At 32.5% G+C, this 14,091-nt stretch overlaps 3 protein-coding genes across 6 annotated transcripts; 1 reads left to right on the top strand and 2 right to left on the bottom strand.

The window, feature by feature from the left end:
• Window positions 1-185: 185 nt before the first annotated feature.
• Window positions 186-13,910, bottom strand: ova (ovaries absent). Of its 4 annotated transcripts, XM_012372636.2 has the most exons (11): window positions 13,577-13,910; window positions 13,247-13,408; window positions 12,541-12,811; window positions 12,255-12,395; window positions 11,928-12,125; window positions 10,517-10,690; window positions 9,929-10,433; window positions 4,082-9,778; window positions 3,656-4,006; window positions 1,569-2,456; window positions 186-1,487 (listed from the first exon to the last, which is right to left on the bottom strand). In XM_012372636.2, the coding sequence occupies exons 3-8, from the start codon at window positions 12,736-12,738 to the stop codon at window positions 9,153-9,155; spliced, it is 1,842 nt and encodes a 613-aa protein (XP_012228059.1). In that variant the 5' UTR covers window positions 12,739-12,811; window positions 13,247-13,408; window positions 13,577-13,910; the 3' UTR covers window positions 186-1,487; window positions 1,569-2,456; window positions 3,656-4,006; window positions 4,082-9,152. The 4 variants fall into 4 exon arrangements, with proteins under 4 accessions (XP_012228059.1, XP_067210919.1, XP_067210926.1 ...); XM_067354818.1 differs by having other exon boundaries at window positions 13,247-13,910; XM_067354825.1 differs by lacking the exons at window positions 186-1,487; window positions 1,569-2,456 and adding an exon at window positions 2,636-2,799 and having other exon boundaries at window positions 13,247-13,910.
• Window positions 3,632-4,315, bottom strand: LOC105675478 (uncharacterized). Its single transcript, XM_067348464.1, has 2 exons — window positions 4,082-4,315; window positions 3,632-4,006 (listed from the first exon to the last, which is right to left on the bottom strand). Exons 1-2 carry the CDS (start codon window positions 4,313-4,315, stop codon window positions 3,632-3,634), a joined length of 609 nt encoding a protein of 202 aa, XP_067204565.1.
• Window positions 5,255-8,603, top strand: PIG-T (phosphatidylinositol glycan anchor biosynthesis class T). The gene is made up of 8 exons (XM_012372657.2): window positions 5,255-5,432; window positions 5,503-5,680; window positions 5,949-6,180; window positions 6,252-6,419; window positions 6,507-6,804; window positions 6,984-7,136; window positions 7,778-8,024; window positions 8,172-8,603. The coding sequence occupies exons 1-8, from the start codon at window positions 5,255-5,257 to the stop codon at window positions 8,425-8,427; spliced, it is 1,710 nt and encodes a 569-aa protein (XP_012228080.1). The 3' UTR covers window positions 8,428-8,603.
• Window positions 13,911-14,091: the final 181 nt, after the last annotated feature.

Raw genomic sequence — 14,091 nt, 5'->3', positions numbered from 1 at the left:
GATATACCAGGTTTTAATATTTCTCCTAGGCCATATAATTCTATTTTGTCCCCTGACAGAATCAAACCTTGGGTGAAACTTGTTGTAAATAATGAAACTATTAGCGACAAATGATTGTGTAAAGGAATTTTTCAATATTTCTCAGTGAAGGTATTTATTAGAGATTTTTTTTGAGTAATTGATTGTTTAAAGAAAGGTTTATTTGTTTAAAAAAAAAAAAAAAAAAAAAAAAAAAGTTAATTAATATTATTTGATAATTTAATTCATAATAAAAATGTTTATTAAAATTTTATTTTTAAAAAATTGTTAATCATTCGAGACGAATGATATTTTCAGGCTGGCCGAACTGTAAAGTTTTTAATGGTGACTTTTATGTCATGCGTATTTGGTCAGAAGATGGCGTACTCTGTAGGCTGAATATGTAATGATTGAATGATTCCTGATTGGTTATAAATTCAAGCTATTTATAAAGTCTTGAAAAGTCAATACTATGTACTTATCGACAATGTTTGATAAAGCAATTACAAGTTCTTAAAATCTAAAAGTAGAATACTCGTCACCGGTATTTGTGACGTGATCATCTTCACCAAAATCCACAAGACCTTTGTATGTTAGATTGGTACTCTTAAGGCTCCTGGGTAGTCACCGTAGCCATATTAGATTCGTGATGTCAGAAGCGAGAAATGACACGCCGAGAATTCTTGCGTGCCATTTCTAAATAAACTGATAATTTAACAAAGCAACATTCTGGATCGCTTTAAGATGTAAAATTGTCCGAAAACTATGCTTTTTCCTTGACAGGTTATAAACAATCGTTAAATCAACCGTGAAATGAAGCCTAATTTTGCGAGGAAACACACGGTTGACAGCTGTCTGTATGAGTAGAAAATACTCCTTCTACGTTGGGCTTTCCCTGCTAATCTTAGTTTTCGGATAATTTTACAGGTTTCATGAACACGTCACATATCACAGCACTAACATTTAACGAATATTAACGAAATGGCACGCAAGAATAAATTGGGTAGTCAACATGTCATTTTTTCACGCCTAATAGTTCATCGATTTCTTCACCTAAGACGCTGCATAAAAATTTCTGTCATATGGACATATCGGTAACGGTACTAAGCTATATATATTCTGTGTTTATCGCGTTAATTTTTTTGTAAACAAATTTTTAAATTATAAATTAGCATTTTGTATGTTATTCAGTAATTTACTTTTATCGAATCATATGATTAGGTCAAACTGTTACACTATTTACTTATACAATAAATCGACTGGGTTTTTATTCCACAATTATGTCGCCACTGTCAACGCGGAGTTCACGGCTACCAAGAGCCTTAACGCTGACGCTTTTGCGAGTGGACATTTCGTCGATGCGAAGTGCTCCGTGCCTCTGCAGGTCTGGTTTGTCGACCATGATTTCGGCAAATAATTTCAAAAAGTTCTCATCGAATCTACACTTTGTATCGATGATAGAGAGATACCTGTAAAAAATTGAATCTGTAGTATTCATCGGATTTAATACTATTGCACATTGATGTAAGGAGTTTCTGAGAAATCTTTACCTTTGAACTGTCCGTACGGCGGGTAGAGGCAACACGCTTTGATCGCGTAGGAATCTATATCCTTGGGGAGAACGCATATGCAGTAACATGCATAGCAGGATCCATGCTTGGGAGTATCGTCTCCCTTTGGAGCTTTTGCACTAATTTGCCTGCAAAAATTCCTGTATCGTAGTACGCTGATTCTCCGTAATATTTTGGTCCGTCGGCAGTTGTTCCGTTTTCATTTTACAAATTTTCTGTAATTTGGCTTCATTTCCCGCAAATTGGGCTTTCCACTTTATAAGAGAGCGTAAAGCTCGAGATCTCTTTTTGGCCGCTGCATTTAGTTTTTGCACACGCTGTAACAGCTTCTGTTCTCTCGGTGAATGCGTTAGGCGTATACTTTGGCTCTTCTTCTCACATTGTTTCGCTCGCAATGCACGTTTAGCCATTGCTCTTTTCAAACGAATGCAATGCTCGCATGCTTTTTTGCTGCCGCACAACAACAACGGACAGTTATTATGCCGCCACTTGCCCGATCTGTCTTCGTAAGCGTAATGGTAATCTACTCGCTGCAGTTCATGCCTGCAAGTTCGTACAACAGAACCGGTACAGACCTTCATACCGTCCACTTCATTCAGCAAGGTTTCGAGATGCTCAATCTCAGTGATCGGTTCCTCGAGTAATCCAATTGCAGCACCGACGGAATGGCCCATAACATTAATCTTCGCACGTATGCCCTCGCTATCCTCGGATAGGATTACTTGTTTATCAATCTTGAGAAAGATAGTATCTCGGAAATCTTTACAATAATTGATCGTATAAAATCCAATGAAGCGGACTCCATTGAAAGTTTTGTCTGCCACCTGCCAATTCTTCGGCATACGAACAGTACTTACGCGAAACGTCCTGCAATATCAAACGGGCCTTAGGCGTATCCGGCACACTCGGTACGTACAGAAACAGAGGAAAGAAACTTATAAGTGACAGTTCTAACATAACATGACATTTCCAAACATACTTTCAATACGCAAGTAAATAAGCAATACTTTTACGAACTCATTTTTAAAGTCAAACAACAGCAGAAGAATGGGAAAATAAAAGGTTATTTTATTTCAGTGACAACTATAAAAAATACGCGAATCACAAAGGATTCATGATACAGTTGACTTTTTCCATGACATTTCCTGGCTTTGTAAGGTGGTTTAAAAAATCCGTGACATTTGCAGGTTTTCCTGACAACGGGCGACTACTTATAAAGGAAATAAATTTATAAATAAAACCATAATTAATTAATAGTATTTATCGTCACTAATTATATAGTTTTTTATTGTTCAGTTAACAATTTTAAAAAGTTAGTTACTTTATCGCAAAAAAAGCACCCAAGACTTTGCTTCTATATTGAATGATTTTTGTTTTACAGTCAGTTTTATTTTATAGTATATTTCTAACTAAGTATTACAATGAGTTGTTTATCATTTATAAAAGTACTTTTATCTTTAAATAGTATTTTTTATCGAACAAAATGGCATTTTTGGTCTTTTTAAACGAAACTTGCACCGATAACTTGTTATACTTTCTCGAATATGAAAATGCATTGACAACTCGATTATTTGCAAATATTTCTATTTCATAAAATATTGTGCAAGATATACATATTGTTGACTGTTTAAAATATTTTATAAAATATTTGAAAATAATCGAGTTGACAACATATATTCATAGAATAAATAAACCAAAAATGTATTAATAATTGTATCGGCAATGAAAAATAAGCATTCATAAAATGATTTCAACTTTCAATGAAAAAGAATAACAATTGATAGAAATAGATTGAAAACATCGAGAAAGTGGGTCACTAACATGAAAAGCAATTCTTTTCAATATAAACGCCGAAAATGATTTCAAAATTTCAAAGATTTTAAGAAATTTTCAATTTAAAACAATTTGAAAAGAAAAAAGAATAATCTAAGATGAATGCACAAATTTAATGAATTTTAAAAGATTGAAAAGAGTGAAAAGATTTCAAACTATTTCGAATTTCAACGAAATAGAATATAATTTTATAATTATTCTGTCCAAAATTAAAATGAACAATAAATACTCACTGCACTACATTTTTCCATCAGAGCTGTCACTGCTGTTGATTCGGTTGATACCGTCGAGTCCGTCCACAGCATTCTTGTCGATTCCTCGATAACAGGTTTGCTCTCAGAAGTATCCATTACTTCAAGTGATTTGACTGCCTCCGCTGTAGCTTCAGAAGCTTCCTTCGAGAATGACACCTCGATAGGGGTTTTGCTCTCCGAAGTACCCAGTGCTACCTCCGCAGTTGCTGCTGAAACGGAGACCTGGACCGACGCTGCGCTTCTCAACTGATCCGTGTCGACAAATTCTGACCATGGGAAAACAGACGGAACAGTGCCACGTTCCAGTCGCGGAACTTGGGTTCTAGCACCCTGAAAAATAATAAAACACGTGTTATATATTTGCTGGTACTATATAAATGTATCATTTTATGACAGTTTACTTACCACACCGATTACATTTCCATCCGCATCTTTCAGTATTTTTTGCCATATAATACTGCTCGGGTAAAAGTGGTTTTCGCACACGTAATGTTTCTGTGTCAGTTGCATGTCCTTTCGACGTACAGCAGCCAGCCATTGCTGGCGCACACTTTCGTTCTTTGGAACAGAGAAAAACCGTTTTTTCTCGGGGTTACTTCTGTAGCCCGAGGTACAGCCTGCCACTACGCAGGTAGGCATTTCATTCAAGGACCGACACAATTATGAAATTGTTTAATGTCTCTTTCGTACAACGCAACACTCGCACTGTTGTAAAAAATTCTATTTAAAAACAGATTTATGAACAGCAAACATTGTAATAATACTCGACGTCGACGTATTTGATATACTTGACGGAATTTTCACAATTGTTTTCGCTATAAAATGTACCAAACATAAAACGCACGAAACCCACGAAACCAACAAAACATAACCTACAGAACACAACAATCGCTGACAGGCAGTAAGCAGTCACGTGAACGCAATTGACGGATACGGGTCGGAACTAGCGCCTCTTGCGGATTTTCTGGTTGAACAGGACATTCAAGGGGACACGCAAAAACATAGCGAAGCATAGGCAGTGTCACCCCCGTAATTATGCATAATGCCCCTTCATCACTTTGTCCATAACATATATAATAATAATTTGCATCATAAATTGTTTGATGCAAATTATTACACATACATTATTATACAACAAATATTTCAGATGGATTTACTGATAAAGAGTAAGATAAAAAAATTTCTATTATGTATAATAATTTGCAAAATTTATGATATAAATTATTAAATATTTGTGCGAACAGTACATTAGTATTTGTGCATATACGGGCATATACACATAAATCGGAGAATTTTTACCGAAATGTTGGACTGCTTTATCGACTCGTGAATTCGGAGTTTCGCAATTTCTCCACATGAGGTCTTCTGGTCGTTTTGTATTCGAATTATCGGTATGTGTCTTACATATGTAGTTCAGTGATTAGTATGCACACTCGATACATGTTTCAGAATTGATAATTTTTTCTGATTATACATTCATATATATCAGTAAGTGTAAATAATGAATGCTTGTTTCGGAACAAATTATGGTAATTAGTTCAAGAAACAAATTAATCGGTAACTTAACCTCGAAGGAATATGATAACCTCATATGTACTCATTTTGCTTACCGGTTTGATCGGTATCGGGACATGTAACAATACATATAATGATTTTTTTGACGAGGAGTTAATGTTGAAACCTCTATCAAGTAATCATGTTTATGCCTATTTTCAATTCACCACAATATGGGAGACGACAAAAGATGTAGAAATGCGTGAGTAGCTAGCATTTGAACAGTGAGTTTCAACTATTTGTATAAACGTAACAAATGTAAATAATTTTAGTTCAACATTTGCATCTCTTTCCGAGAGGTTTAAGTGAGATCATAGGTCGTCATAATGTCGATGAGTTACACGTTACCTTAACAGAAGGATTATGGAATTATCAAAAGTGGGGATACCCGTTTCACGATGCTGGACCCGGTGCTGAAATTACTACTTGGTTTAACAAAAACGTAACAAAGTAAAAGATAGTTTTAAAATTTCATTACTTTAATCAATAATTATATGTATATTACATATAGAAACTATAGCATAAAATAATTAAGTATATGAAATCAAAAACTATTTAAATAAAATTGTTCTCAATATTTATAATATAAATTACATTCTTTGGTACATTGGGATTTGGTATTTTGGGATTTTATTCTTTGATATAAAATAACATAATTTAAAAAATATCTAGTTTATAAAGTTATAAAAGTATAGCAATACAGAATGTTTTTTTATAGCATAGATGAGGGATGGAAAGCACTAACAAATGCCTTAGCTGGTTTGCTTTGTGTATCATTAAACTTTGTTGATCCATCCAATAGTATGTCACCAAAATTTACTTTCCGTCTCACTGGTGTCACAAATGGACCAGTAAATTCAAATTATTTACGTTATTCATCATTACCAAGAGAGATAGTTTGTACTGAAAATCTAACACCATTCAAAAAACTGTTACCCTGTGACTCTAAGGTAATTATAAACTATAGGGTATAATATTGTATTTGTATATTGGTTTATAATAGCAGTTAATTGATTTTCAGAGAGGTTTGGCAACATTGTTAAATTCTGCATATATTCATGATACAAATTATCATTCCATTGGATTACATTTTCGATCAATATGTCGAGATATTACTTGCACAAGGACATCTTTGGAACTGCGACAGACTGTTTCTTTGATATACGATACAATGATAGATATAAATCAGGTAAATATAAGATGAATCAGATGAATATAAGAGCATTATCATAAATTATATACTATGTTACTGATTATTTACATTCTCATTGTACAGGATTGGTCCATACGAAAATTTTTTGGAATAGGACTTAAAGGCGCATGCCCACTTTCAACATTAAGTAACATATATATTGATATATCAGACAATAACACGAATCACGTGTATGAATTAACACCGCCACCGAGTGCAAAAATTGTTAATTTACGTGGAGGACAACAGAATGTAATAGCAGTATATGACATCAGAGCTCATTCCAATAAAGGAATATTTAATATTGCTGCAATACATAGTAAACCAAAGACCAGCATTATAAACTTATCTTCAATTCTCTACGCAAATAGATATGTCATTGGTATATATTTCTTTTTTTAATTTATAACAATCTGTATTTTTGGTTATATATACTTTACATTTATATCATATTTAGTTTAAAAAACTATAACTTTAGAAAGTTTGAATTTGTTCAGAGATGCTTTTTTACAAATAGCTCGTTAATAAATTCATATTATATATTAATACATAATTTTTCAGGGTACGGTCAAGAAAGGGGTAGTTTAGTAACTAAATTACATAACAACCACTGGCAAGCGTTAGATGTAATCTTACTAGAAAATATTCCATGGTACTTGTTAGTTTACTTACATTCCATCACAATAATCCAGAATGGACAACAAATTCATCCATGTAAGTAAATATTACATATAACAAAAAATAGTAGATATGTAATAAATATGTAACATATTGTGATTTATATAAATCTTCAAAGGCGATTTTTTAAAAAATGCTGTATATTACGAAAAAAATGTAGACAACAAAAATTGTAGAGTTTAAAGGAGACTACAGAATATGAAATTTCTTTTAAAATGTTCACTTTTTGATGACCTTATATTAATACTTTTTTACACCTAAAATAATAGGAGAATTAATTAATACAAAAATACAAAGAATTATTTAAAAAATTTTATTGCATTTTACAAATACATTAATGCATTTTACAGAATTGCAAATATAAAAATTAATATTATTAATCAATTTTTCCTATCATTCTATAAAAATATTAAGATAAGGTTATCGGAGTAGTAGATTCTTTCACATTCTACAATTTTTGTTTTAAGTATGTTTTTCGAAAATTCTTTACTAAGATTAAAATGTATCACTTGGTATATAATTTAATTGGAATATACAATCTATCTACTACTAAATCTATACACAATTTAACATGTATACGATTTAGGCCAATAAAATTTACAAAAAGTTTTATTATTATTATGAAAACTTTATAACATGGATAAATATTGTTAATACATTTGATGATATTATTACAGTGACGCAGCGTTATCTACCTGGAAAAGAGAGAAAGAGTCCGTACTACTTGGAATTGATCTTGCATCTACCACCGCACTCAATAACAAAAATCTCAATCGATATGGATTATTTGTTCCTAAAATGGCAGGAATACCCACCAGATGCTAATCATGGTTTTTACATGGGACCAGCCATAGTTACGGCCTTGTTACCTATAGCTAGAAATTATACTGCTCTGCCACTCGATGGGAGTACAATTACTTCAAGGTTTGTTTCCTTTATCTTGGAAATCACTTATTCAATCGATAATATTCGGAAACCATAATACAAACGAGAATCTTTTCTTTTGTTGTTATCATAAACAAGATAAACAGTAACTTATATATGTTAACAATAATGTTGATAAACTTGCAGTTTTAACGCTTCGAGGTATGACTATTTAGTGCAATTACGAACAGAGTCCTTACTTATCAGTCTTCCGACTCCCGACTTCAGTATGCCTTACAATGTTATATGTCTGGCCTGTACAGCAGTTGCATTAGCATTCGGACCACTTCACAACATTTCCACAAAGAGATTAATTTTAAAGCGCATCGAAAAGGACTGGAAAGGTAAATTATTTTCCTTTTTCGTAGGAAAAATATTTAGAACGAAGCAAAAACAAGAATAAAGTTACATAAATATATGTATTATATAAGTATAAATGAAATTAATTATATCTCCCATTTAAATGATTTGTTTTGATTAAAACAATTTAACAACAATTTAAACAACAAATGCAAGCCTTTCTCTTATATGTGATTGTCGAACATTACAGAGAGAAATAAAGATCTTTCTTCAAACTTATTTTTTGACAAGCAAAAAACAAACTTACTTTTCTCAATCTTCAATAATTTGTAAGATTTTGTGATATTTGTTGTATTAAAAAGTACATGCGTTAAAAAATATAGTTCATACATTCTATTCAGTACTTTATGTACATATATCTATATACTTAAATCAAAACTTATATTAAAATTAAGATATGATTACATAATCAATTCTATTATTCGATTATCATACAAATAACAGACCTCTATGTATATATATGCCGCCTCTTAAATTTAATTCGACTAAATCAATCCATTCTAAATTCTTCAATTTCAATGAGACTCTTGATTTTTATTCTTCGCAATAATATCAAAATCATAATAGTTAACGTAATATGATTTTAATTATTACTATTATTAACCAATCAATAGAATAAATATGTCAAAAATATAACATGTATACAAGCAGAATAAGGTATTATATCTGATAACTTAATATGGATTCAATATATAAAATGCCAGGATTGGAAAAAAATATATGCATTTTTTTTTTTTTTTTTTTTTCTAACAATACTCGCTTTCGGTTTTATCTTCGTTCAGTACGTTGTTCAATAACCAGTCTATTTATTGTGCGAGGTAAATGCAGGCTTTCGCGTAAAGTTTGTTTCGGCGTTAATTTTCGCACAAAGGTCTTTGAGATCGGAGATTCTGCTATGTTCATAGGATCTCTGTTTTCGTCGCAAGGCGTTCGAATATTCGAATCGTCTTCTTCTTCATCAGATGAGCAGAGGTTAATCAACATAATCGTACTTGGCGAACATTTTCTCTCTCTGATTAGTTTTGTAGCCTCTGTACTATTTGTAGATGATTTTACAGCAGCATATGCGATTAAGGCCTCTTTAGCTTCTGATGTATTAACGTTAGTTACTTCGTCTTCAAGAACTATCGGATCAAACTCATCCCCCAACGGTGCTTTACGTTTCGAAGATCTAGATGCACTTTGCCGATAAGTTACCTTTCTAAGTCTCGTTTTACTAGCGGGTCCCGCTTTCCTCGTTAACAAAACCTTTCGCACATTAATATTTTTCTGGGGACACTGATATTTTGAAGGATCCTTTTTCAGTTCATCGATTTGCTTCTCGCTCAATCGAGTAAGAACAACATAAATAGGTCGACATGTGATGTATAACAATTGCGATTTTATGCTTAACGCTAAAAAGAGAACATAGATTAATATAATCTAATTTAAAACCTAATAAATTTATTATATAAAAAATGCTATTCTAGAACTTCTTAATTTTTTTTTAAGATTTTAACTACACGTGTAATACATTTGACAAATGATGTCGTAATTATACATACTTGGTTTGTTTTTAGAGTTGACAAATTTGTATTGATGCACATACTCGTCGATCAGTTTATCCCGGTTTTGTTTGTACGTCACTAGCCATCTATCGTAATCTACGTCCATATTCAACCACTTTGGTCTAGACGATTCCATCGTCAATACTGGCGCAATAACATGCCTCTCTATTCTATCTAATCGTTCTTGCTGTGTGTCCTCAGTCATTGCTTTCGACTTCTTTCCTAATATCATTCCGGCAGGCGATGAAAACGGAATAGTGGCACATCTTGTGAAACTAACAGAACCTCTAATACGCCGAGACGTTCGTCTAACAATACTGTTATCAGGAACACTCACATTATTCGTTTCAATCAACTTAGCTTCAGTCTTATTCGAGGACAATTGAAAATATTCCAGAAATTGATTCTGTTGTAGTTCAGTCTCGACTACAGTCAGATCTGGTGTAGATGAACGCGAACCACTACCGCCGTGATCTAGTTCGCAGCATATTTTTTCATGCTCCTAAATCATTGCGCAATCAGGATAGTATATCAAGTATGTTATTGTATATTAGATTTAAGTGCAGAAATTTCTACACTTAGTACCTTCATTTCCGCGAGGCCTATAAATTCGGCGTCGCAATTGTCACACAGATAAATATCATCGCACGGTTGAACCATCATAGGGGCTTGTTGTTTAGTTTTGTTGCCGTAGCCCGATGAAGAAGCATTATGAGATAACAAAGTTCTTCGAAAACTGTCATTTTTCCTGTCGTAATACTATAGGCACAGAAAGCTGTCTTATTCATCATATCAAGGATAGTAAAATATATTAAAAAAGTGAAACTTGTTTTTATATATATATAGTGTTCAGGAGCGCCTTTCCAGGCGGATTTTTTCCAAACTGCTTTGAAATAGATAAAAACAAATGATCTCTCCTCTCCCCGCTTATAAATCGACTCCCTAGAGTTTAAAAAAATATTTTTGAACCCCCCCTCCAATATTCTTGGAAAAAAATTTCAGATAAGTTATGCGATGCCAGGGGAATATAAGATTGTGATCTCTATTTGACTTTGAAATCTCTTATCAAGACCTAGGTCAAAGTCAATTTCAATTTTTTTAATGGCACTATATATTATAAGATATAGCCTTTACTGTAGAATTGTAATATGTAGACTTTAACACACGAATAATCAGCTAATCGGCTTGTTTGTCCTTTTTAAATGATTTTTTGATATTTGTAACGTTTTCAAAAAGCTTATTGTTTCCGAATTTAACGATATATAAAAATTATAGTGAGTTACATAACGAAAACTTCGGAAAAAATCTCTTAAACTCTTTTACTCAAAAGTGTCTCATTTTCGAGATATTGAGGTCCATTATTAAAAATGGAATACTCTGTATATATGTAGATTTCTACGCACAAATAGTATATTTTTTTTGTTAATCAATACCGAACCAATTGAAGATGCGCAATTGAAACTGCATCGTCAAGAAATGGATCAACGACAAATAACAACACTTATGTAAGCTTCAATATTGTAAAAAGGTGCAATTGAAAATTATATTTTTCTGTGTTTTTCTATTAATTTATGCAATTTCTATTAGCTTGTTTTTTTTTTTAGTTGCGTTTGCTAATTAGTCTTGTTAGTAAAAGAAATGATAATGTATGTTGATGCGATAGATCATCAGACGCTGCATCATTAAAATAAAAACAAATAAACATAATTTAGAGAAGAAAGAAATTTACTAAGAACTCGTGTAATTCAATATAGGAAAATTTATAGTAAATTTTAATCAATACGCTCACATAATGTCTTTACTACACTTAACTCGTGAAAAACTCTCTTATCATCTCTGTTTGCTGTTTCAATTGTTCAATATCTATCTTCAATTGACTGGATATTGATCATGGATAGTGGATGGCAAAATATATCAATTTCTACTAATGGGAACATTATGTGTGTAATACATATAGGCGTATGTGTATCTATACGCATAAGCATTTTATACATACCATATTTTCATTACGGAAGGTTACTAGTAGCTTTCCAGTACTTTTGTGATACAGACTAGTTGTGGAGTCCCAATTATTAACGTATTCTAATTCTTCATGAGGATATTGTGCCAGATAGGAACAAAAACGTAACAGATATTCACTTCTATGGTATGTATAACATCGGAATACCAGTTTCTTTAAGTTTGCCATCCAATTCTAAAATGATGTTCTCAAATCAGTATTTATGATGAAACAGAGGAAACACAATTGACAGATTATATAATATTCTATAGTCTATAAAGTAAAGATGTAAAAAATATTATTCAATAACAAAGAGCTACTTGCATCATTGATTTTTTTGGGTCTTGTTAATGGACTTGAAAATTTAACATCTTGAGGCCACCACTCAGGTTTGTTAATAATTTTAGTGGTGTCATGACCCAGTGAACAATGAACCATGAACAGTATAAAACGTTCTAATTGTACCTGCAAGATAGTATTTATCAAGTTTCATGAATACAATTTATAATTATTATGCAATATAATTTCAACTAAACTTTTAAATATTTCATTACAAAATATATTTTGGAAAATAATCTAAATTTTAGAAAAATAGGATTATTATGTGTACCATTGTGATTTTCTCCAAGGATGTGGGATATCCATTAGCGAATAAGAGAGGAAGATTGGATACCATAGAACCCTCTTCCCTTGCTAAAGCCCTATTATTTTCTGGATACTTATTAGTAGTATCATTCATTATAACCTCATCAATAGAGACTTGATTTTTTGACAATTTTGTTACATCATTTTCACTGGTTTCTTGCATAATTGAGAAGTTTATATATCCGAAACCATTAATTTTGTTTCTTATTTAAGATAAATCCACTGTATGGGAGGCTCTATGAGATTTTATAAAATTATCTATTTATTGTAATTTTTTATATAAAAAAATATTTTTTTAATTAATAATAATAATTATAATAAATAAAATAACAATAATAATAAAAATAAAGTGTCAAATTATTCCATCAATTATTTTCTTAAAAATTGTACAAAAGTTTGCATTTAATTTTTGAAAACACATTTTAGGCTACCTTTTATAAGAACAGCCCCAAGAACGAGCATTAACATGTAATACTTATCACACAATCTGTGTTATTAATGCGACAAGCGTATTTTACTCGTCTTTTTTTTATTTGTACAAATTTAGGGACACGTCGCCTGTTATATAGGCCATAGTGACAACATTTAGTGCAAAAATGCAGTGAGCAAATCCACGACAAGACAACTAATTGCAAATGAATACAACGTGGTACATTGTCATATCTGCATACCTTTTTTTGGCAATCTCACTACCCATGAGCTGTATAAGGCTCAAGATTGATAAAAAAGCACAGCACATCGTCTAAACTTGAATATCCCCGAGTAATATCTATGCGATAGATTAGTTATGGCAATTCGTGTACAACTTCTTTTTTTCTTAGATTATCTTTCACCTGCATCAAAAATGTTTTAATGCACACATTTCTCAAAGCCAAGAGTCAAAATGTAACTCGAGTGAATTAAATTCGCGATGTCGCTGACGCGCGAAAAAGGACATCATACGACAATTATCACGTATATTCAATGTCACAAATGTATAGAACATTCTTGCGCATTTTTACCATCGGAACTCGAGTTCTAAGTTATTTGTCAGTTTCGTTTCCTGTTCTAATAATTATCGTCCAGAAGCTTTGCGTTGCGCGCGCTTTTCGTTTTTGAAGAAAAACTTCTAGTTCTAGTTACGCAGCAGTCACTTTTTCATGTTATCACAGCGCACATATCTGCATTGCCACGACGCTCGATATAACTTCTCACGATTTAACCACGATTTAACGGAGAAGCAGCACGGGCGACTTCTCCTGCAGCGAAGATCGACAAGAACGACAAGAACTATTTGAACATGCGCAGTCAGTGAAGAAATACTATAGGTACTTTCAGTACATCGCGAATTTGTTAAATGCACTGGCACGTCACCGTGACGTGGCGTCCAAGCAAATGCACCCTAGCACGAAAATGCGCAAAACTAACACCATGTGGTGTAGGCTTAATGGCTGGTTTATGCTTCGGTCTTATGGCCGGAGCACAGACTTTTGCATAAAGCATAAAGCCGAGAGCACAAGCTTTTACATAAAGCATA

This window comes from Linepithema humile, chromosome 1 (genome assembly GCF_040581485.1).
Source record: "Linepithema humile isolate Giens D197 chromosome 1, Lhum_UNIL_v1.0, whole genome shotgun sequence".
NCBI classification, from domain to species: Eukaryota; Metazoa; Arthropoda; class Insecta; order Hymenoptera; family Formicidae; genus Linepithema; species Linepithema humile.
Note: the sequence above shows the minus strand (reverse complement) of the source record. Positions and strands in the feature narration are given on the sequence as shown.